Source organism: Sorex araneus, chromosome 3 (assembly GCF_027595985.1).
Source record: "Sorex araneus isolate mSorAra2 chromosome 3, mSorAra2.pri, whole genome shotgun sequence".
Classification (NCBI taxonomy): domain Eukaryota; kingdom Metazoa; phylum Chordata; class Mammalia; order Eulipotyphla; family Soricidae; genus Sorex; species Sorex araneus.
The window spans coordinates 94514148-94538046 of record NC_073304.1 but is presented as its reverse complement, the minus strand read 5'-3'; the positions used below and the strand labels follow the sequence as shown (position 1 = coordinate 94538046).

Below are 23899 nucleotides of genomic sequence, written 5' to 3'. Positions count from 1 at the left end.
CTTATATAAAGTACACATATAATTCATGGGCTAAAGCGATAGCACAGTGGGCAGGGAGTTTGCCTTGCATGCAGCTGACCCAGGTTCAATTCCTCCATCCCTCTCGGAGAGCCTGGCAAGCTACCGAGAGTATCCCGTCCTCACCAGAGCCTGAAAAGCTCCCCGTGGCATATTCAATATGCCAAAAACGGTAACAAGTCTCACAATGGAGACGTTACTGGTGCCCACTCGAGCAAATTGATGAACAACAGGAGGACAGTGATACAGTGATAGATATATGTATATATATTTGAACGCCTATTTGGTGAAAGGTTGTTTTTTTGAAAGAGAGGGCTCTAAAATCATATGCTCTAGATCAGGCAGCTATCTGCACTGTATTTAAACATTATGGAGCTGTGGGGTCTTTGGATATTATGTTGCTTAAAAGCTAAGACTTTTAAAGACCCTGTGTAGGCCAAATAGATACATCTTGTTCTCACTCTAACTTTTAGTCACCCAGACATGCATTATAAATGATTTTGTGTTTTCATTTGTCTGTTTTATTAAAAAAATCATAAAAGTTTAGAGCATCAAGTAGTTCTGGAAATCTAATGTGCACCAGTGCTACTGCTCAAATTTTCATAGTGGGTACCAATCAATCTGAATGAACTACCTATTCTCATAATTAATAATAAAGAAACTGGTGCAGGTGGCACAGGGATTGAAGGAAGTAACAGAATCTTTTTTTTAACATTTTTTTTATTTATTTGGTGTTAGCAGTTTGCAAAAATCCTCAGGTCTTTTTCTGTACTTCAGTAGTAAATATACAATTATACATGGATTATTTAATGCTGTATATTATCTTTTCTAATATATATTCTAATTTTATTTTAAATAAATCAAATCAACAATACAATAATTTATTTTATAAATAAATAAATAATAATTTAATTAATAAATTAAATTAATTTAATATATTCTAATTTTTTGAGAAGCGTCCATACTGGGCTAAAGGGCTAAATCAGTCAGCATTCCCACCAGCAGTGAAGGAGAGTTTCTTTCTCCCCACATATGTGCCAACACCAGTTGCTTTTGTTCTTTTGGATGTGTGCAAGTCTCTGTGGTGTGAGGTGGTATCTCATTGTTGTTTTGATCTGCATCTCCCTGATGATTAGTGATGAAGAGCATTTTTTCATGTGCCTTTTGGTCACTCAGATTTCTTCTTTTAGAAAGTTTCTGTTCATTTCATCGCCCCATTTTCTAATGGGGTTGGATGTTTTCTTTTTGTTCAACCAGTGTCTTGTAAATCCTTGATATCAACCCCTTACCAGATGGGTATTGGGTGAATATTCTTTCCCATTCTGTAGATTGTCTTTATATTCTGGTCATTGTATCTTTTGAGGTTCAGAAGCTTCTCAGTTTAAGGTAGTGCCATTTGTTTATCTCTGTTTCCAATTGCTTGGCCAATGAAGTGTCACATTTAAAGATACCTTTAGCTTCAATATTGTGGAGGGTTTTGCCAACCTTGTCTTTAATGTACATGATGGATTCTGGTCTGATGTTGAGGTTTGTAATCCATTTTGATCTGACTTCTGTGCATGGTATTAGGTAGAGGTCTGAGCCCATTTTTTTTTTTTTGCATGTAGCTGTCCAGTTTTGTTAGCACCATTTAAAGTAACAGAATCTTGAACAATAATTTTGTGTATTGCTATGCATGTAGCTAAATGGTAAAACACTTGCATTGTATGCAATGAGATTCTGGTTTCAAACTCCACAACTATGCAGGTCTGCACTTCCTTTGGCACTAGAGAGATACTACAGGGATTAAGGCTTGTTCTTTGCAGGTGACCAACTGCATCTCAGTCTATGGAACCACCTATGATTCCCTGAGCACTGCCAGAAGTGACCCCTAAGCACAGAGCCAGAGATTCCTAAGCACAGAGCTCATTGACTCCTGAGCAACACTGGGTATAGCCCCAAACAAGCAAACAAAGCAAACAAACAAACAAACACAATCCCTAGCATGGCGGTGGGGGGGATATGATGGAGTCATGTACTTTCTCCCTTTCTCTTCTGGTGGCATAAAGCTATTGTCCTTTAACTGCTCCTCTGGCACTGTCTTTGTCCTTAATAGAAGCAGCCTGTGACTGACTATGTGTCAAACAGTTTGGCATGGTGGCCTGAGAAGGGGGAAAAGGATAACTAACTTCTATCCTAGGTCTGTTACTGACTAATCAAGTGGCTGCAAGTCTGATAGCAACTGTGGGCACTTGAGCTATTAAAGGCATATCTCAGTCCTGAAGCCAGATTCCAGATCCCAAGACCTATGCTGTTAGATCCAATGGGACTACCTCTTTTAACTTGATTCCATGTTTTTCAATATATTTTCTAAGGGAAACTTAAAAAAATTTTTTTAATTGAATCACTGTGACTTGGTGCTCTGCAATACAAATACTGAGAGGCTATCATGTTTGGTCCTTTACCCACTTTCAGCATATGTCGCGCATTCAGAGTGAGCCCTTCCAACTATCATTGTCATAATGGTTAGCGGGAACTTTTAATGTTGGAGCATAGAGTGCCTTCAGAAGACTGCCAAAGTGACGCTTTCCATTTCATCACTTTTCTTTATAGATTGCACACAAGCCAGCCTGGGCTTAGCTACATTTTGCATTGTTTGTGGTGGCTTGAGGTTGTAAATGCCAGGATGACCCTCAACATGAACGCATGTATGCATGCCAATATTGTAATAGACTGCCCTCCATTTATAAAGCTTGTGTGTATGTGGGGGGGGGGAGCATTCTTTTCTTTTAGCATTTGTGACTTGCATTCTGTGGTTGCTTATTAGTGTGTTTTGCCCACAAAAATGTATAGTTCATAGTGGTTGAAGGGAATTGTGTGCAGCTTTCCCCTTCCTAATAAATTGTTTTTGTGAGAACCAGCTGGTATTTGAAGAACTCAGTTCCAGGAAGAGAGAGCAAGAATAGCTGTCAAGCATGGGCAAAGGTCTGAAAAGGCACACACAGTTACTCCGGTCAGAAGAGTTGGCTTTTGGGAGGAAGCACAGTGGGAATCTTGAGTTGAGCGGGAAATACTGTGCCCTCTTTGCCTGGAAGAGTTCAAGTGTGATATTAGTAAGACAGTTGGAGGGTGGTGGGGGGATAACTCCTAAGTAAATAGAATTTCAGCCAATACTTTCGTGAACTTCACCCTTCTTTGGAATGTTTTCATTCTCTGGGGGCGAAAAACAGAGATTGAGTCATTTATCCAAAGAGCGAGAACTTTACTAAAAAAGAAAATCTCAGGAGATGTTTGCCCTTTGGTACTCCCTTATGACCCAGTTTATGAATTCTGCATGCTGTCAGAGGACTGTTCATTTCTGATCTACGGGATGCTCTTGCTTCTTTATTATATGGGACTATAAATTGTCATGACAATGAGGAGGCCTTTTAGCAAGGTCATCTGATGCCAGAGTCCGATTCTTCCACTTAAAACCTTGATTATTTTTCATGTCTTCTCTCTCCCTTTTCCCCATGCTGACTCCCTACATTTCACACATAGCCTTCTAACTTTGTAAATCTTTGCCTTTGATTCGGAACTGAACTGAATGCTAACTGAATGATGTCATGGCTGGACCCAGGGCCCTGGAACCTCCTGGTTCCTTAAAGTAGCCTGTGATTATGGTCCTGGACAGCAGAAGGAGATGTTGAGCCAGAAGATAAGGGTTTTTTTTTATTTATTTGCTTGTTTTGAAACTTAGTGTGCGAACAATTAGTCTTACATTTTCAAATAATTAGAAAGCTGAAGACTAAACTGGTTGTTCTTGTATCTGAACATTCCCTCCCTCTCCTCTTTCTCTTTTCAGAGGAGCAGAAAATTATTGTAATAGACTTTTTTTCTCCACCAGAGCCTTGGGAGAACCGTTTCATTTTGTTGCAAGTCAAAACATCCATTGTTTTCTGGCCAGACTCTCACTCCTGTGAAATTTCTGTTGGGTGCTCTTCTTGTATATGTGATTTGTGGCCTTATGTGTTTGTGGCTAACCTTGGTGCTCATCTTTCGAAACTGTGCTGTGTCGTCCTTCACTGTGGCAGCAAATTCTGTAGTGGGCCAATTTCCCTATGTTACTCCAAAGTCTGTAATCCTAGAGTTCTTGGAGAGGAAATGTTCTTTCCTTTAAAAGCATCATCTTTTCATTTAGAAGAGAGGAGGAAAATGCCACTTCTAAGAGGGGCCAGTCCCCATACCGTATTCCTTTGAAAAAGCAGAGATGCAAGTAATATGAACAAGATTATTCTATTGCCTTAGATCTACTCCTTTGTGGGGTAGGAGTTTCCACTGGGAAAGTTGTACTCTACATTTTGGTGTCTATAGTTTCTTTCCCAGAAGATTGAATTGGTTGTTTGAGCTGATGAGTATAATTTTCACTTAAAATTTTCCATTATATTATAATGACTATGCCAATTCAGTAAATGCCATCATTTGTTTTTATTGTGAAATTAAAAAAGAAAAAGAGTGCTTCTAAGAAGCCTGCTGTTTTAAGCTGGATTATATTACATTGTTTTGCAAATCCATGAATTTATTTTATATATAGATGTGCTAGAATTCCTAGAGGACTTCATAAACTGTCTTTTGTCTCTCCTTTTCCATTATTAACAATATCAAATGGCAGATTAGTGGTTCTTAAGTATTAGAAGCTCAGGCAACCTTACATACCAAACTTAATTCATGGTACTCCTAGCGCAAACACAGCTCCTGATGGTGATTTAGTATTTAGGTAATTTAAAGCATTCAGGGTGATCCTGTTTTCATTATGTTTATATCCAACTTTCTGGAATATGAAAATTTCTTATCCATACTCATTACAAACTTGCTAAAAACAGATCCTTGTGCCATAGTCTGAGCAGTGATAAAGTAAATTGACATCTAGGCAATTCTCTTGTTAAGAGTTAATAGGTGTGTTCTGCATGTTTTGATATAATTCATTTACCACCTTTCCTTCTCCCTTAAGGAAAGCAAAGCAAAATTTGTTTGGACAAAACAGAAATTTTTCCAATGGCCCTGAAGTTTCTGAAAAAAAGCAGCAGCTGGAGCTGGATTCGGTCGTAGAAGAAACTATAACAGGAGATTATGCCTTAATCATAAATGGCCACAGTTTGGTGAGTTTGCCTAAGGCTTTGTTCTTTCTTTTTCTTCACCCCAATAATCATCTCTTGTCCTGTCTTAATGAGATCTTCTTTTGTGTTTTCCAAAGAAATGACATTACTAGGAACAGGGCAGACACAATGATTTCCTGTTTTCCAGGGGAAAGGAAACTTCTAATATATATTTCATACATTATTGCTTGAACCACCACAGTGGAGGGGAGGATCTAAAGGAGTACTGACTTCACAGAATATCAATTTTGTCAAAATGACTATAGACCACTTAGCAGAATTGTTTAAGTCTTCTAAAGGGAGGGTGTCATAGAACTCTGTTATTTAATTAAAATAATGCAACTGGATAGATGCATTGCAATTATTGCTCTTGCTAACGGTTGTGATTTGTAGAGCACAACCCGACCTTCATATAATTACCACACCAAATTATTGCCATTAAGATACCTCTGGTGGTTTTTCTAAATAGCAGTGTTTTACAGCAATGCCAAACAATTTGCTTTGATTAGGAAATCTGGTTCTTGTCGTAATAGAATAAACTTGCATTGTACTTCTAATGTAGTTCAGGTTCCAAATCTTGAACAAATATCAAAACACTCCTCTAAGCTTCTAATTTAGAAAACAAAAGCTCTGATTGCACTCCAGTGAAATTATCATTTATGTGCACAAAGGGCTAATCTTGCATCTTTCTCAGGCTTTGATGATTATTTTTCACTTTCTGAGTTCGGAAAATAAATGTATCTTCCTGTAGACAGTTTCTTAGAGGACAAAAGAAGTTGGACATGAGTAGATTGTATTTTCCCCCTTGTGATCAGCTGTCTGTTAGCTCTTAGTGCTTAGAGCATTATCCATCTGGATTCCAGACCTAATGATGTGTTGCCTTCTACACCATGGAAAGTTACAGAGCTCAGCTGCAAGCCAAGCTCAGTTGAAAGTTTGTCCAGATGACACGAACTTCTCCCTTGCACAAACGAGCAGCAACTGAAAATTATAAGCCTGTCAGCTGAGACTTGGAGCTCGTGGCCTCCAAATCGAACTGCCCAGGGACTACAAAATTGAAAGGATTCTTAATAAGTTGTGTGCTTTGCCTTGCTTTCAGGCTTAAAGAAGCCAAGATCTCAGGGGTTAGAATACTCAGGTGACAACACATGCTGTTGTCTCCTGTATTGAGATCTGCAGGGACATCTAAAGATCTCTGTGTTCTTTAAGATCCCCTCTGACTTCAATGCCTGAAACACATGAAACCATGAAATGTTGTTTTCCATTTAAGGAAAATTAACCAGGTTTCTAGTATGGTCAGAAACTTAAAAACAGTAACAACAACAAAATTTGATCCCATTTTGTTCAGATCTTGATGTTCTGCAGAATCTACTTCTCTTTCTCACACTCTAAGGCTGTTTTCACTTGCTTATAATTAAGAAAAAAGAAAACTGAGGAAAGTGGACCTCTCTGGTTACACACTTTTTGGCTTGTTAGACACTTTCTTTCTGAGAAAGGAAAATTATTTTGGAGGATGCTAACTCATATTTCCCTCCTAGAAATTAGATGCCTTGATATGAGAATTTTTCATATCAATTGTGTTTTTGATTCATTCACCTATCCTTCCACCTGTATCATTGACATTTATAAAGCATGTACATCACTGTTTTGAAAGCAAAAAGGCTATATTTATTATTTCATGGAAATTCAGGGAAGAGAGTGGAAGAGGTGGTATTCTCAGGCAGAGGAGACAGCTAGTCAAAAACAGAGAGGCAAGAAAGAACCTTTTTGAATTATCACTGAATCACTGTATCACTGTCATTTCGTTGCTCATCGATTTGCTCGAGTGGGCACCAGTAACATCTCCATTGTCAGACTTGTTACGAATATGCCATGGGTAGCTTGCCAAGGCTCTGCCGTGTGGGCGAGATACTCTCGGTAGCTTTCTGGGCTCTCCAAGAGGGGCAGAAGAATCGAACCCGGGTCAGCCTTGTGCAAGGCAAATGCCTACTCGCTGTGCCACAATTTAACATGATGGGAGTAAACTTGAAACTTAAAGGTAGCATAGAAGCAGAATTTAAAAGAAATATAGGGATCAGATTGTGATGGGCTCTAGATCATCTTGCTAAAGATTAATTCAAAGACACTTTTTTTTTTGTTTCAAAATTTACGCCTGGATTTCTGGTTCTTCTTAATCTGTTTATTAAATAAAGTACAGTGAGTTTTTTTTTCTGGAAAAAAATACTTTCACAGCTAATGGGATAGGACTGTGCTTCTCTTTTCCAGTCACTACTTGGCATGTCTAAAGGCTCTCATGTGCTTAGAGAGGAGTAAGTGTAGAAATAGGTTGGGCGACTCTGTCTGGGATACAGGTTGTATACCTCTCTCTAGCACAGGTCCCTTTTATATTCATTCACTATGTTCTTAAAGGGTCATATTCTAGATCATGTGCTTTTCATTCACCCATGTATTAACAGACACCACTATAATCTTTAAACTATACAAATCAACATGGCAAAGGAAACAAATAGTTTGTCATATAGAACAAGCAAATTATGACGGTTCATTCTAAACATGGTGAGGTGGTCAGTTGGATCTGTCTACTATTTCTTCTTGTTTTAATGAATGCTGGAACTTTTCTGGCATTAATCTCTCCAATGCAGTATGAAGGTATATCAAGGAAGATACACAAGAGTGCTCTGTGTTTTATTGTAAGATTTCTTGATACTCAGTAGGAATTCAACACTTATTTCTTTAGACATTGTTCATATGACCCTGATTCAACAATGAGTTATTGAAATGAATCAGACTGTTTAGAAATCAGTTGAGAAACAAAAAATTGCCTTGCAAATGTTTTTTTCTTTCTTTTCCCTTCTTTTTCCATTCCTGTTTGGTTTTAAATTCCATAGGCTCATGCCCTTGAAAGCGATGTCAAGAACGATCTCCTAGACCTTGCCTGCCTGTGTAAGACTGTAGTTTGCTGCAGAGTCACCCCTCTTCAGAAAGCCCAAGTTGTAGAGCTGGTGAAGAAGCACAGAAATGCTGTAACTTTGGCCATTGGTGATGGAGCCAATGACGTCAGCATGATCAAAAGTAAGAGAACTTTTCGATGCGGCAGATTGCTCACCCACATTGTGCAAGTTCCAGAATTTTCCTGAGCCAGTTTTTATTTCTGTAAATCTAGGAAAAACACCTAACTGTAAAAAAAAAGAATGTTTCAGGAGATAGTATCATCATCATCATCATCATCATCATCATCATCATCATCATCATCATCCCGTTGATCGTTGAATTTGTCGAGCAGTATCAGTAACGTCTCCATTCATCCTAGCCCTGAGATTTTAGAAGCCTCTCCTTTCCAATGGTGCCGCATTGGAGGCTCTTTTCGGGTCAGGGGAATAAGACCCATCACTGTTACTGGTTTTGGCATATGAATATGCCATAGGGAATTTGTGAGGCTCTCCCATGTGGGCAGGAAACTCTTGGTAGCTTGCCAGGCTCTCCCAGAGGGAGAACTAGGCCATAAGATGTCTTCCGGGAGCTTGGTTTTATAGTCTCTGGATGTTGGCCGTTTGTGGAATTACATGGCACCGGGGGCAGTCCCTGGGTGTCGCCACCTAGCTACTGGAAAATGAGGAATCTGAGCAGAAGAGGCTCAGTCCCAATCCAAGCAGGATATAATATAGTTGTAATAAATGATCAGTGTTATAGTTATATGGTTTTGGTAAACAAATAACTCCATGTGAGAGGAATGACAAGGTCCCAAACACACTGGTATCTTTGGGGAATGAGAGTGCTTCTCTTTTCCTTTGCAGGTGCTCATATTGGCATTGGCATCAGCGGCCAGGAAGGCCTGCAGGCTGTTTTAGCCAGCGACTATTCCTTTGCACAGTTTCGATACCTCCAAAGGCTTCTACTTGTCCATGGAAGGTGGTCCTACTTCCGGATGTGCAAATTCTTATGCTACTTCTTTTATAAGAATTTTGCGTTCACACTTGTACATTTCTGGTTTGGTTTCTTCTGTGGTTTCTCAGCTCAGGTTGGTGAAAAATAACAAATTTTTAAATTGAATTATGGTGAGCTACAGTTATAAAACTTTCATGTTTGAGTTTCAGTCATACAGTGATAGAACACCCATCCTTCCACCAGTGTACATTTTCCACCACCAATGTTCAGAGTATCCCTACCCACCCTCCACCCCCTCTCCTGTCTCTATGGCAGACAGTTGCCCTCTTACCCTCTCTCTCTCTCTCTCTCTCTCTCTCTCTCTCTCTCTCTCTCCTTATGGGTATTATGGTTTGCAATACAGATTACAGATAATGAGAAGCAATCACGTTTGATCTTTTATCTACTGTCAGCACACATCTCCCTTCCCGAGCGATCCCTCCAATCATCATTGACTTAGTGATCCTTTCTCTTTCCCAGCTGCCTTCTCCCCCAGGTCCTAAGGCAGGCTTCCAAACATGGAGTACTCTTCATGGCCCTTGTCTCTACTGACCTTGGGAACAGCACTACTTTTTTCCTCCATAAGATCTCCTGGATTCCAAATGATTCTTTGTAGCTCTTTAATAGTAAATAGAATCACTATATGTCTAAAACAACTTATAGAATTATAATCATGCAATTTATAGTTAACTTGAGCTTTGAACCTAAGAAAAATACATATATATGTAAATTTCAAAATTTTATGAGTAATTAATTACTTCCTTTTCCTTTAAAAATTCAACTTTAAGCTTTTATTAAAACCTTTTGGTATGATGACAGGTAGGCTTGATGTAGAGTTTTAATTTAGAATAGAAGTCTGAGAAATAATAACAGGATGGTTAACCATATTACCCCAACATACTAAATGGTCTGAGAGTAAAACTGTTTTAAATCAGAGATAAGTAATTGGTGCCCTGACATCAAAGATACATATAGCTAGCAGTTCATGAGCTGAAAATTGAAAACAATAAAGTATAATAAATGATAGATAAAGCAGGTAATATTGGTAACAAGAAAGAAAAATTAGAAAATTCAAAAGTTAAGTTTCTATTTTTACTCTTTCTATTATTCACCTAAAAATAGTTATTTAGAGGTCAGGAGATAGTATAGTAGTTGGATGTATGCTAGGTATGCACCTGATTTGGGTTCAGTTCCTGGCACCACATGGTCCATTTCTGCCCAACTGCCAAGCACCACAAGTGCAAACCTAGAGACCCCCCAGAACCACTATTTGGGTGACCCAAATATCCCACAAATTACAGAGCCTGAGTAGAGGCACATCCTTGGGCTCTTACATTAAATTGATGGCCCCATTGACGGAGACATTGGCCACTGAAGGACCTAGGCTTTTGGAAAACCACCTGGGAATCCCCCTCATTCAAAAAAAGGAAAAAAATGTTACTTGACCCTGTATCTGGCTATCAGAATGATTTTAGCCTGACCATCACATTTGAAATGTAACACCTATAATATTTAGATTCTCGTATGAATTTTAAAGTGACATCAATATTCTGAAAAACAACAGAAGAAAATAATAAAAAATGAAACGTGAACTATGTTTGTTAGGAATTTCTTCAATTGTAGCTCCTCCTTGCTTGGTATATTGATGGTGTTTGTGGTAGGAATGAAGGTTTTTTTTTTTTTCTTCAAACACACATTCAAGTCAACATTAGCATTGATTATTTGGTGATGTTGGTGGTTATATTATCTTAAACATTCAAGATTAATGAATGTCTTTGTAAGAAAACTATACTTTGTACCATTTTCCCTTTTTCTGAGACATCAAGATTTCTTAAACTCAAATACTTCCATTTCCATTCTTAGTTTTCTGTTTAAAAAAAATCTCCCCCCCCAAAAAAAGTTAAAAACAGACCAAGTTGATACTTGATGGAAAAAGTTAAGCTTTGATTTTAGTTTCTCAGAAATCATTCACCTTAGTGCTATATTAGAGCATTCAGGAGGTGGGAATATTTACCTGTCATAACTCCACCTCAGAGAAGTGTGGAAATATGGCCTCTTTCTTCCTGTGATTTTTCCCTCCACTTTAGAATGATACAAGTCTATTTTCAAAGCTGCATTTTCTGAGAAATGCAATCATTACACAACAAAGGCCTAGGGCATTTGAAAAATCACAAAACTCTTAAGGGATAATTTAGATTTCTCAGGACACAGAAAAATAACTAATAGCTTGTTGATAGCCAAGTTTAGGTAGGCAAGTTTACTGCCAAAGTTGCCTTTGTTAAAACTGTGAAGTTTAGGCAAATAGTGACATCTAACCTCTACATTAAGGTGATTTTCTTTGCTTTGCCTTGCTCTGCTTTGCTTTCAGGATCTGGTAAAATTGGTCAGAGTCAGATATTAAGCAACACCACAGCCAGTATTTACATTCTCAAAGAGAACAATTATTGCTTCAAAGACATGGATCTGTTGGTTAAACCCAGCTATAGACACACCACCCACCTCTGCTTATGTTCTTATATTGATTTAACATTTATTTTCTGGGTTCATTTATTCCTCTTGTTTTCTGAAAACTCCAATTAATTTCACAGTCTTCGTTTGACTCTGATGTTGGTCCTGAGTGGTCCTCTGGGTTCTTTCCTATGCTAGTGTGTCAGGCTGCTTTAGTGCTTCTCAAGTTTGAACATGTGTAGGACTCACCTCCGGGCTTTGAAAACACTATTCTTGAGTCCTACTGAGTTTCTGAATCACTCAGATTTAAGTTGAGTCCAAGAATTTACACTTTTAACAAGGAACCTAGAGATGCTGATGTCCCATATGGGGACCATACTATGATGATAAACTAGAAGAAAACTTGAATATCTGCTGCTTTGAACTTATGACACAAAATAAATCCAGTAGATTTTAGTTTTGTTTCTGCTGGACCCTGATCTTTACTCATGCAGAGGAAAGGCACACAGTTTAGCCCCACAAGTAGAAAATTTCCAGATAGCTTAGAATCTACTTAACCAAAGCCACTATTCTTGAGTCTTATATCCCTACTGAAGTAGCTTCAGGAGAAAAAGGGATATCTGTTCTAAGATGGAGTCCCCAAATTCCTCACCCTTTTGTGATTTTTTTTAAAAAAATTTTGGGTCACACCCAGCGTTGCACAGGGATTACTCCTGGTTCTGTACTCAGAAATTAGTCCTGGCGGTGCCCAGGGGACCATAATGGTATGCTGGGAATCAAACCCAGGTCAGCCACATGCAAGGCAAATGCCCTACCTGCTGTGCTACTGTTCCAGTCCCCCATTGTGATATTTATCTAGCAATGCTGAACTCCAATAGGCAAGCTTGCCAGGACAGAGACAGGTAGTAATTTGTTGTCACTGTTAGAGAGGAAAAGCAGGAAATCTATTATAGTATCTTTGTAAGGGCATCTTTTCTGTGTTATCTTCTAGTTGGAGTCATAGTATTGTGGACATGGAAAAATTGGGATAAATATCACACAGTAGTTGTCACTTCTATTTAAGTAGTACTCACTGAATTCAAGCTTTGTCTAGATATTTTACTGACATTATCTCCATATTAACAATAACACTATGAAGTAGACATTCAAATTGTATTCTTTATCAATTTTAAAACTAATTTCAAAACATTTAACTGTGATAATAAACACACATAAATTTACTACCCAAGCCAAATTTTAGTAGTTCAGTAAATTCACATTACTGGGTAACATATTTCTAGACCCTTGTAAAACTGAGACTGGAAGAGTCATATTGCTCCCATCTTCTCAGTCCCTGGGGACTGCCATTCTTTCTGCTTCCTGCTTCTATCAATTTGACTCCTTGGGTACCTTATATAAGTACTATCAGACAGCATTTGTCTATATGTCACCAGATTATTTCACCTACGATAAATTCTTCAGAGTCATCCACATTGTAGAGTGAAACAAGGTTTCCTTTTTTCTTAAGACTGAATAATAGTCTTGTGTATACATATACAGTATATATTTATGTGATACATTGGTTTATTCATTCTTTGATGAATATTTGGGCTACTTACACCTTTGTAGCTACATAAAATTTCTGCTCATGTTTTCTAATTATATACATATACATATATGTGATATACATATACATATATATACATATACATATATATATATAGGATTCTGCTGGTCAATAAATTAGATTTTTCCATACCCTGACTTCACCATCCTCTTTCCTTTATTACATTGCTTCTATACTCGATTTTTTAAGGATTAAGAAGTATATGAAAGGATGTTGAATTTTGTCAAATGCTGTTGAGATAACCATATTGTTTTTAATTTATGAACCTTTATGCAAATTAGTTTTTAGTTTGATTTTTTTAATTGATTTCAAAAAATTTGGCTACTGTGATTTACAGTTTCACAATACTTTCGATGATAGGAATTTATGCATTTGACATTCCGACACCAGACCCACCATCATTAGTGTCAGTTTCCCTAGACCCTTGTCTCAGGGTTTTTCCTCACCCCATTCTCCCAGTCTCACTGTCCTGATACACTCCATTTTGTAGTGAAGATCTTAGATTCTGTTGCTTTGGGCCACTTATTTCCATGCTATGGATTTTTAAAGTCCACAACGGATCATTCTGCATCTGTCACTCTACTTCTAGCTGACTTGACTTGGCATGATTCCCTCCAGATTCATCTACAAAGTAGCAAATTGCATGACTTCATCTTTTCTTATAGCTGAGTAGTATTCCGTTGTGTATATTTTTTTCATAGTTTTTTTTATTCAGTCATCTGTTCTTGAACATTTGTGTTGTTTCCAGATTTTGGCTATTGTAAATAGTGAACATAGAAGAGCAGATGTCTTTTCTGAGTGGTGTTTTTTGGGACCTTAGAGTAAATGCCCAGAAGCAATTTCTGAGGCATAATGGAAGCTCAATTCTTAGTTTTTTTGAGAAGTGTCCATATTGTTTTCCAGAAAGATTAAACCACTCAACATTCCTACCATCAATGGATGAGGTTTCCTTTCCCCCACATCCACGCCAACACTGATTGTTTTCATTCTTTGTGGTGTCTGCCGGTTTCACTGGTGCAAGATGATATCTCACTGGTGTTTTGATTTGCATTTCCTGATGATCAGTGATGCAGAGAATTTTATTTTTTATAAACCTCTTGGCTATCTCTATGTCTTCTTTGAGGAAGCTTCTGTTCGTTCTCCCATTTTTTATGGAGTTCTTGTTTTTTCCTTATTAAGGACTACAAGTCCTTTATATATCTTGAAAATAAATCCTTGTCAAGAGGGTGGTTGGCAAATATTTTCTCCCAGTCTATGGGTTGTCTTTTCATCCTGGTCATCATTTTCTTCAGTGCAGAAGCTTCTTAATGCGATGGTCACATGATTTTTATCTTTTACTTTATAACATTTGTTTATTATCATATTATCAATCATTGTTGATATCACATATCACATTATCAACAATTGTTGCTTCTCAGAGATGAGACTCACTTGATCATTAGGGTATGTTATGTTATTAATGTTGCTATTATTGATATTGAGGTCACATAGTTTATGATGTTAATATTTCTGCCTTAGGCATGCAATTTTACTGTAACACTCTCACCACCAAAGTGCCTACCACTACTGTTCCTAGGTCCCTTCCCTTCCCATCTAATTCCTTTCTCTTGCTCTTCATAACCTCAATTTTGTTATGGATGATTGCTTTTAACATGTAGTTGAATTTGGTTGCTAGTATTCTGGTGAGAATTTTTGCCCCTCTATTAACCAGGGATGTGGTCCTGGGTTTTTCTTTTCTGTGATGTCCTTATCTGGCTTGGTATCTGGGTAATACTCGCTTTGTGAAACAGTTTGAGAGTGTTCCTTCTTCAACATATTGTAAGAGTTTGAGAAATATCTTTTTCAGATGTTTGTGGAATTCACTAGTCACTCACTTGGTCCTAAGGTTTTCTTTGTTGTTTTTTAAAATTACTTATTCAATTTTCTTATTCATTTTTGGTCTGCTCAGATTTCCTAATCATCATTGATTATTAGATATATATATTTTTAGAAATCTATTTCTAAAATAGATTTCTTTAAAGTGTCCAACTGTTGGCATATAGTCATAATCCTTTTAATTTTATAGTATCAGTTTCAGTGTATTCTCTTTAGATTATAATTTTATTTATTTGGATTCTTTTTCTTTTTCTTGGTTAGTCTATCTGAAATTTTACCCCTGTTTAAACAATATTTTTAAAATAACTATCTAAACTTTATCTTATTCTATTATTTTCTTATTCATTTTATTTGTATGTCTTCCAATCTTTATTATTTCTTTCTTTCCAACTTTTTCTGTTTATTGAGGTGTAATATGATGTTACTTGGATACTTTTTTAATATTAACATAGGTGTTTATTGCTATTAATGTTCCTGTTAATAATACTATTCCTAAAGATTTTGTAAGGCAAATTTTGATTTTCATTAACCTCAAGATCTTTTTTTTCTCTTTAGATGTTTTCTTCAACTCATTGATTGTTCAGGAATTGTTCAAGTTCTGTGAATTAGCAAAGTTTTCAGTTTCCTTTTGCAATTAATTTCTAGTTTCAAACTCTTATAGCCATTAAAACACTTAATATAATTTCCTTGTATCTATGTTTAATAAGTTGTCCTATTACAAAATATTGTTATTAAACTTCATTATATTAGTACAAATTCTATTACATAAAAATACATATAGTTTCCCATAATTCATGCTGCTGATTTTTACTTTTTTCTTCTTTGGTGGAATAATTTCAAATGAGTTACTTTCCATTTCTCTTATTCTTCATCTATTTGGTTCATTTTGTTGATGGTCCCTATTGAATTCTTTAGCTCTTGGAATTTTTTTTGCTTGTTTAATCATTCCTTTTTCTTGTTCGATGTCTCATCTTGTTTATGCATTGTTTTTTATAATTGTTTTTAGTTGTCTGTGGGTTTGTAATTCCCCAAATTTTATTAGAAAAATTATTTTGAATTATACTCAAGGATTTGTAGAATTCCATGTCTTTAGAATCAGCTATTGGAGTCTTGTTTATTTCCTTTGAAAGTGCCATTACCAAATTTTTCATGATTCTTGATTCCTGGAGTTGGTCTCTGAGTATATAAGTGGGTGGTCTTCATTTCCAGAATTTATAGATTTTTTTCAGCAAGAAAGGGCCATTCAGCTCAGCTTGTTGTACTAGATGTGCCAACATATGGAAAGACTGGATGGCTATCATAGTCTCTGACTGGGTGAGGCCACTGCCCGTGCTTTGAGATCAGTAGGGCTGCTACTGGTTAAAAAGCATGCTCACAGGATTCTTGTTTGGGCTTTGCAACTACTCATGGTCAGGCAGGCTCATACCATGTACCTGATTGGAGGGTGCCCTTGTTTAAACTCTATGTTCGTGCACAGCCGCAGATAGGACTTCACAGTTGGCTGTTCCCTCAGGCTTTTCCCTAACATCAGAATACACGGGGAGTGCTCCACAGTTGAATGGGATTCTTGCCTGATCTCCCTCATTAGTGAAGCTGCCAGTTATGCTCTGTGATTGGGTGCTCTTACTGGTTTGGCTCCCTGCCTGCACGGCATTGGGCTATGTTCAGCAGTTGAGCAGTTCTCTAGACTGGGCTCTGCTGGACGTGAGGCTGTAAGTTGGGTTCCCTGATTGCACTGTACCAGAGGCTGGGCGTTGATGCCCCACAAATCATTGTTCAAACTCCCTGGTTATATATGATCACTGTATCACTGTCATCCCGTTGCTCATTGATTTGCTCGAGCGGGCACCAGTAATGTCTCCATTATGAGACTTGTTGTTACTGTTTTTGTCATATGCAATACGCCACGGGTAGCTTGCCAGGCTCTGCCGTGTGGGCGAGATACTCTCAGTAGCTACCGGGCTCTCGGAGAGGGGTGCAGGAATTGACCCTAAGTTGGCCGAATGCAAGGCAAACACCCTACCCGCTGTGCTATTGCTCCAACCCAGTACTACTCCTACATTTTTTTTAAAAAGTGGAAATTAATCCTTTAAAAATTAGGCTCTATTCATCACTCTAATCCTGCAATCATGTCCCTTATGTTCTAGTCTGTCTCTCCCAAGTTCAAAACTTGGGTGGTAAGAACGTTCCCTTTTATTTTTTTTCTTTTTGGGTCACATCTGGTGATGTTCAGGGGTCACTCCTGGCTCTGAATTCAGGAATTACTTTTGGTGGTGATTGAGGAATTATATAGAATGCCGGGGATTGGCCGAAAGCAAGGCAAACGCCCTATCCGATGTACTATCTTCAGTCCCAGAAATTTCCCTTTTAAATCCATGGTTTACTCCTTTTTTGAGGGGTGGAGACATCAGGGGGCTGCTCCCAGCCATGCCAGGGGCTGAACCCAGGCCTCCTGCATTCAAGGCATATGCAGTCTATTCACCACCTCCAGTGATGCTCATGCAGACCATCACGGTGCTGGGATCAGAGGCTATAACTTCAGAGTTGGGCAGGGCTACTGTCTTAGGTACCTGCATAAACTGGATGCTAAACTGGACTCTGCAACTAGCTGAGGTCTTGGTTTTGGGTTGTTGGAAGCTACACTTAGTAGTTATATAGGAATAGGAATTTATTTCCTTATCCAAAAGGGTCACTGAATGACCTCCATGGCTAACATGCTCTTTGGCTGGGTACTCCATTGAGGTCAATCAAGCTCCCTGGCCAGATGAGCCTTTGGTTCAAATTTATAGATGGACAGAGACTGTGACTTGGTTTTCAGCTATAGTACTGCTTCAGGCTGGACTAAAACTACTAAAACATGAGTGCTGGTTGCTGTAATCCCAGTTCTCTTCTCTGCCTTGAATTAATTCCCAGCAGTTGAAGTTTAGAGATTTCCTAATGTTCCCCATGAGACAGGACCCCCATGGGCCTTCAGGGATGTGGTCTGCAGGGAAAGGGGGACAGTCACCTTGGGCTTTCTTTTCCAACTGCAGACACTTTAGGCCAAAGGGAGGCCTCTTGTTGCTGTGCTGTTCGGGCCTGGGTGGCGTTCTTCAGAGTGTTTCTGTTCTTCCTCTTCTTCTAGTGGTGTCTTCTTCATCTCTGTGGGTCCTTATGATCGAGTCTCACTGCTGGTGTCTCTGATTTTCATAGTGGTAGCTTATCTGTAGATTGTTACTAGTTAGTGCTGTCATGAGGGAACTAAAGTTGGGAATGACCACTGTGTCATCTCAATGACATCATGCCTGTAGTCACTCCTTGTCTTTATCCCTTCTGAGACCTTTTTGGGGACTTCGGCCAGATATTTGAGGGATATTGGCTACCTGAGATCTCTGTTGCCTGTTTTTTTGTTTTTGAATCTTGGTTGCAGTTCTGGTGTGAATCCGTTTGCAATTCAGATTCCTGGGAGAGAGTTTTATTTTTCATCTCTCCTTTTAGTGAGTGCCAAGGTTGGCACAGGCACATTTCCTTGTCATCCATTTGTGCATGAAGATTTAGTTCTCATCAACTCTCACATTAAGGGTACAGCTCTTAGCAGCTTAGGTTTATGAGAATGTTAGATTTGATCTAATCTTGGCATGGGTAATGTTGTCTCTTACAATAAATAGTGTCTTGGAGCCGATGAGATTTGGTATTTTATCCAAACTCGTTTGGCATGGAACCCTGTTTTTTCCAAGCCACATGTCCAATGTCCGTAGAACAGGTGCCTTAAGCACCCATTTTAGGAAATTCTGGAATAGATGTCTCTATAGTGACAGTTTGAAAAACCTGACGTTGCCCTTCTATTTATCCTAGTTACAATGTTTTGGAGGCTGTAAGATGTACAAAGGGCTAAGTGATGCTAAGAATACTATCCCCGTAGGGACAGGCTATTTTTGTTTCTCCCTGTAAAAACTTTTCTTTTATTAATTTACTTTAGACCAGGGGACAAATAACCATTGTGCCTGCCAAAATGGTATGTGCATGTATGTGGGGAAGAATCACAGGGACTGGATTTACATTTAAACTTTTAAAAAGTCTTTTCCAGTAATCTCAAAGTCTTTTCCTAAATACAAATATAATCATATGTGAATATATATCAGACCTTATATATCAGAGACTCTGATCTTTTCATCTATTTTTATCAAAACCCCCCCAGCTGATTATATAGCAAGAATCTACTCTAGGTTTATGCTCTTAAAAAATGTTTTCTTAATTCAGAATATAGACAAATTTTTTGGCTCCCAGGTTTTTTGAACATTCACTTATTGTCATTTTAAATTCAGTAACTCCTGTCTGGCCCATAGCTATGAGTCACAAGACATTGTCAAATTGCTAGTGGGAATACTTGTTTACCGTCTTAGAAGAAAAAACCAAAATGATGAGTAGGACAAGTCTACCCACCTGGAAGTTGTTTTCTCATCAAGGGAAATAAAGAAATAAATAAATGCAATTTAAATAAGGAGTAAAAACATAATCACATTTAAAAAAAAGGAGTAATACAACTGAAGTTAATGTGAGAGAATGGGGCAAGGAGAAATTGTAGGAATATGCTCAATTATCTTCCAGGGCTCAATGAATCTCAAGTGAGTATAGAAATATATTCAAAACTAGGTGATGATTGAAGGCCTGGAGTCTGGCTGGCTGCAGGGAAGCAGGGGTGAGCATGTGTGGTTGCAGAGGGAAGAAGCCTTCCCCCATACCTAAATACTTTGTCACAGGCCTGTAGCAAGTGAGCTGAACTGAACCATGTTTATTTCTAAAACACCACTGAAAACCAACTCATTCAAGCACATCTTTAAAAAGAAAAATGGCCTAGCACCGTAGTGGGTGAGCCTACTTAATGGTGCTATCTGCCACCAGGCAGTGTTGTCCAGAACAGGTGTTACTCTAGAGATGGGAACTCAGTTTTATGTCCTAGCTCCAGCCTTGGGCTAGGGGCCTGGTGCCTAGCAATATCCAGAGTTGATGATGAGGGCGACTTGGATGGAGAGCTGGGATTGGCAGGGATCATGGACTCTTCTCTAGTCCCTGGTTTTCGCTAGAAGGTCTTGATTAGCAACAGGTTTAACTGAAAAATCTTTTGGCTGTTGTTCTCAGCCCCGTTTTCCTAAGAACAATACGCTGTAAGTGAGGCAAGTGAAAAGAAAACAGGCGATCTGGGAGAGACACTATTCGACCGAGAAGGAAAGTTTGTGAAGAGGGGACATTTTCTGCAGTCACACTTTTCATTGCACTATTGAAATCACTGCGTTGCCTTTGGCTTCCAAAGCCACAGTCTGGTGACAGGGCATTGTTAGCCCCAGAGGTCCACGAGAGAGCTGCTATTGCCAGTGTGTTAAAAGTCGTCCATCTGGGGATTTCCCAGCCTCCGCCATCCCTCTTCCACGCTGCTTCAGTGGAAGTGAAACCTGCATGGAGAAACGGAGCCAATAATAACAAAAGCTCTCAGATCTGCAGACAGGTTCAGTCCTAACAGGCAAGAGGTTCTGTCTTCAGTCATTTCCCCATCCAGCCCCACCAGGAGAGGGACACACGCTCCCGTAGAGCCTAGAGTCTGAATGCCCATTCACTGAACGGGAATTAACATGGAAACCATGTACCAGTTTACGACCGAGTGCTTGGCTGCCCTCCAGGGGACACCAGGATGAACCTGAGGGACACAGATCTTGCCCACAGGGGACTTACCATCTGGGCACGATTTCATTTCCCCAAATGTGAAACCGATGTTAAATAACTCCATAGCCCCCTTTCTCTTGTTGTTCCCACCACGAGTCTTCCTGAATTAAATTTGTCATGGATGAGCCGTGTCCGGGGGTGGGGCGGGGGCCACCCTGTAGAACCTTGGCATGGTTCATGTACACCTAAATATTTCTGCCCTGCACCTCTGAGCAGATTACTTTGTAGTCATCCATTCTGCAAGCTGAAAACATCTGAGCAAATGTAAACAGAGTGTGCTTTCTTAGACACAATGTTGACTTTTAAAAACACCAGTTTAATTATTTAATGAAGTGACATGTGCTATTTCTTTACTACCTTGGCCTTTCTCTTGGGGGCTGGTGAATTTCATCCAGGCTCCTCGTCTCAGATCCTGGTTCCAGTAGATTCCAGCCAGTGCCCCAGCCTGGTAGGTGGGCTGAGGCAGACGTCCAGGCCAATCCAGATGTGGTGTGTGAGGCTCCAGAGGGCTGATGGGTGGGACCATTTGCTGCCTGCGGCATGGTGACACTTGGGACATCTCTGATGGGGAATGATATGATGCAGGCTGGTTTCTGGACTTTCTTCTGATTAACTTCAGTGTTTTTGACTCTGTAAAGATTGTTTTGGGACACACAAGGGAAAGAATTTGTCTGGGAAAGATCAGATTCCTTTCGTTTTGCTTTTGCGGAGTGAACTTTCCTGGAGAAATTGCTGGGACATAGAACATAAAGGGGATGTTTTGTTTAGTATCTAGAATCTTCACTCTGATAGGGGATTTCAGAGCTATCGAGTCGGGGGTCTCATTTTATGGAGAAGAAGAGTGTGTCCCCCAAGGGCCGAGGCTCAGCGGTGACCAAGGCAGGACTGTATCCATACTGCTGACTTTCCCCTACAGCTTACCAATTCTGCCTGCTAAAAATACAACCAAAAGCAAATAGCAAACAAACTCTTGACTTTGCCTAATAAGTGACCTCTGGAATGGTCTAGAACTTGCAAAAGAGAATGACAGTATCATTTTTGTTTCTAAAATGTCCTCTTTAGTGCTCAAAGGGTTGTAGCTTATACATGTCTAGCTTGTGGGAAATCTGAAGTTCAATTCCTGGCACTGTATGTCTTTTGCCTCTAGTATCATGAAGTGTGGCTGTGGTGGCCTTCAGCCAACTTGGCCTGAGTTTCACAGCGTCTGGCGGGAGCACAAAGCCATCAAGGCCACTGGGCTGAGTGTCATCAGGAGAGGCTTCCTAGGACCCAGGACCACCTCACCCCCAGAATCACTGGAAATGACCCCTATAAAATTAATCTTCTTGATTTCGGAATCTAAAGGTGAAACACCGAGAAATGTTCAGTATAGTATGAAAATGGAAGAAAAGAAAGTCTCAGAGAGAGCTAAGTTCTTGGGGGCCATCACTCATAGCTTAGGCCCAGAGGTTGGGTCTGTCTCTAGGCCAAATCCTTCTGGAATTATCTGGAAGCTTGAGGTCACTCTCTATCAGCAAGCACTTAAATCAAACTGCCACTGAGAAACCACTTAAGCAGATTCTATCCTCGAGGAGATCTCTAACCAGATTTCTGGAAGAGAGGAGTTTGAATAAAGATTGGGTCACAGGGGCTGGAGCGATAGCACAGTGGGTAGGGAATTTGCCTTGCACACGGCCGACCCAGGTTTGGGCATCCCATATGGTCCCCTGAGACCACCAGGAGTAATGCCTGAGTGCTGAGCCAGGAGTAACCCTTGAGCATCGCCAGGTGTGACCCAAAAAGCAAAATAAATAAATATAAATAAAAATAAAGATTGGGTCCCTCTCTAAACTGAATCATGCATTATTTTTAAAGGCATATTTTATCCCCCTTTTTTTTTTATCAAAAGCCCATGATTTTCATGGAAGGAACCCCAGGGCTGCATGCACTATTAATACATATAATTTATTTGAAAAGAATCCTATGCTTGTAAAATTTTTAATAAAGATAAACAATTCTCCACCAGAGACAGAACCAAATAAAAAAAAAAAAACGAGTCAAGGAAAAAGCCCATTGGAAAATCATCCCCTTTCTCAACAAACTATTGGTTGAATCCTGACTTAGGAAATTTACATTTCAAACTCCAACTACTGTCTCAGTCCAGCTTGTTAGAGATCTTATCTGACGATAATTTATCATTGTCAGGGAGATACAGAACTGTGTGTAGGTTTGTTGTTTTTTTTTTTTTAATTTCAAATTCTGCTGTGATATGGAAACAATTATCTTGTCAAAGCCAGAAAAACTTCAGTTCTGTCAAACAATATAAGAAAGCTCCCCGCAAAATGTCTGGAAAGGGATGCAAAAGAGTGCAACTAACCTCAAAGCTTTGATGACCTCATGGATTGGGTTACCTGTGAGTCCCTGTCAACCTGTACTGGCAACCCCTCCCCCCACTCGCCTTCCAGATGTGCCCACTGGAAACCCATGGAGTGGTCCCGGGCACAGCTTGCCCCCCTCCTGGATTCAGCTAGTGGGTTCTGCTAATTGTACAAATCAGAAACAGATGTGCTAAGGCCCAGCACCTCTGATTTACTCCACAATGTGTTTTCTTGAAATGACAAATGTTTTTTGAGGCCCCAAAGACAAAATATCTTCATAGAGTTTTCCTGGTCAACACACAGCCACTGGAGAAGACATAGCTCCAAAGAGGTAGTTCCAAAGAGCTTGTTCTTTGAACAAGCAGGAAAGCCAATGGTCTCAGAGCACAAAATCTCATTTTAACTGTTTTTTAAGAGCATTGTTCAGGTCCATTTAAATGCGGTATTCTATAAATCATAGACTTTTGTGTTGCCCACACTGTTCCAAATTGTAATTTGTAGCTGGGGAATTTTTACTCCACATGAAATGGTTGATAAGCTTGATAAATTGCTCCCACAAAGAAGGGAGCTTGCCTTTAATGGAAAAGCATTGAAGTCGGAAACATGGAGATATTGCCTTTCTTTTTTTCCTTAGCTGCAAAGAGACTTGCAGGGCTCCAAGCAGATTTATGGATTTATGGTATCTTGCAGGCACTTCCCCACCGCCCCCTTAATTCAGAATATTGGAGATGGAAGATAGAAAAATTGGAGGTAGAAGTGAATTGGCTGCCACTGAGAAGTTTGGAGGCCCTAGGATAAATATTTTTTGTGGGTCTCTTTGTAGAAATAATTTGAGTCATCAAAATCAGACGGCCAGCACC

General features: G+C 39.2%; 1 protein-coding gene across 1 annotated transcript in view; it reads left to right on the top strand.

The window, feature by feature from the left end:
* The window catches only part of ATP8B4 (ATPase phospholipid transporting 8B4 (putative)), a 185983-nt gene that overhangs the window by 139414 nt on the left and 22670 nt on the right, over positions 1 to 23899 (top strand). The window contains exons 19-21 of the mRNA XM_055132113.1: positions 4988 to 5135; positions 8021 to 8204; positions 8927 to 9150. Coding sequence (XP_054988088.1) covers positions 4988 to 5135; positions 8021 to 8204; positions 8927 to 9150 — 556 coding nt within the window. The remainder of the gene's footprint in view (positions 1 to 4987; positions 5136 to 8020; positions 8205 to 8926; positions 9151 to 23899) is intronic.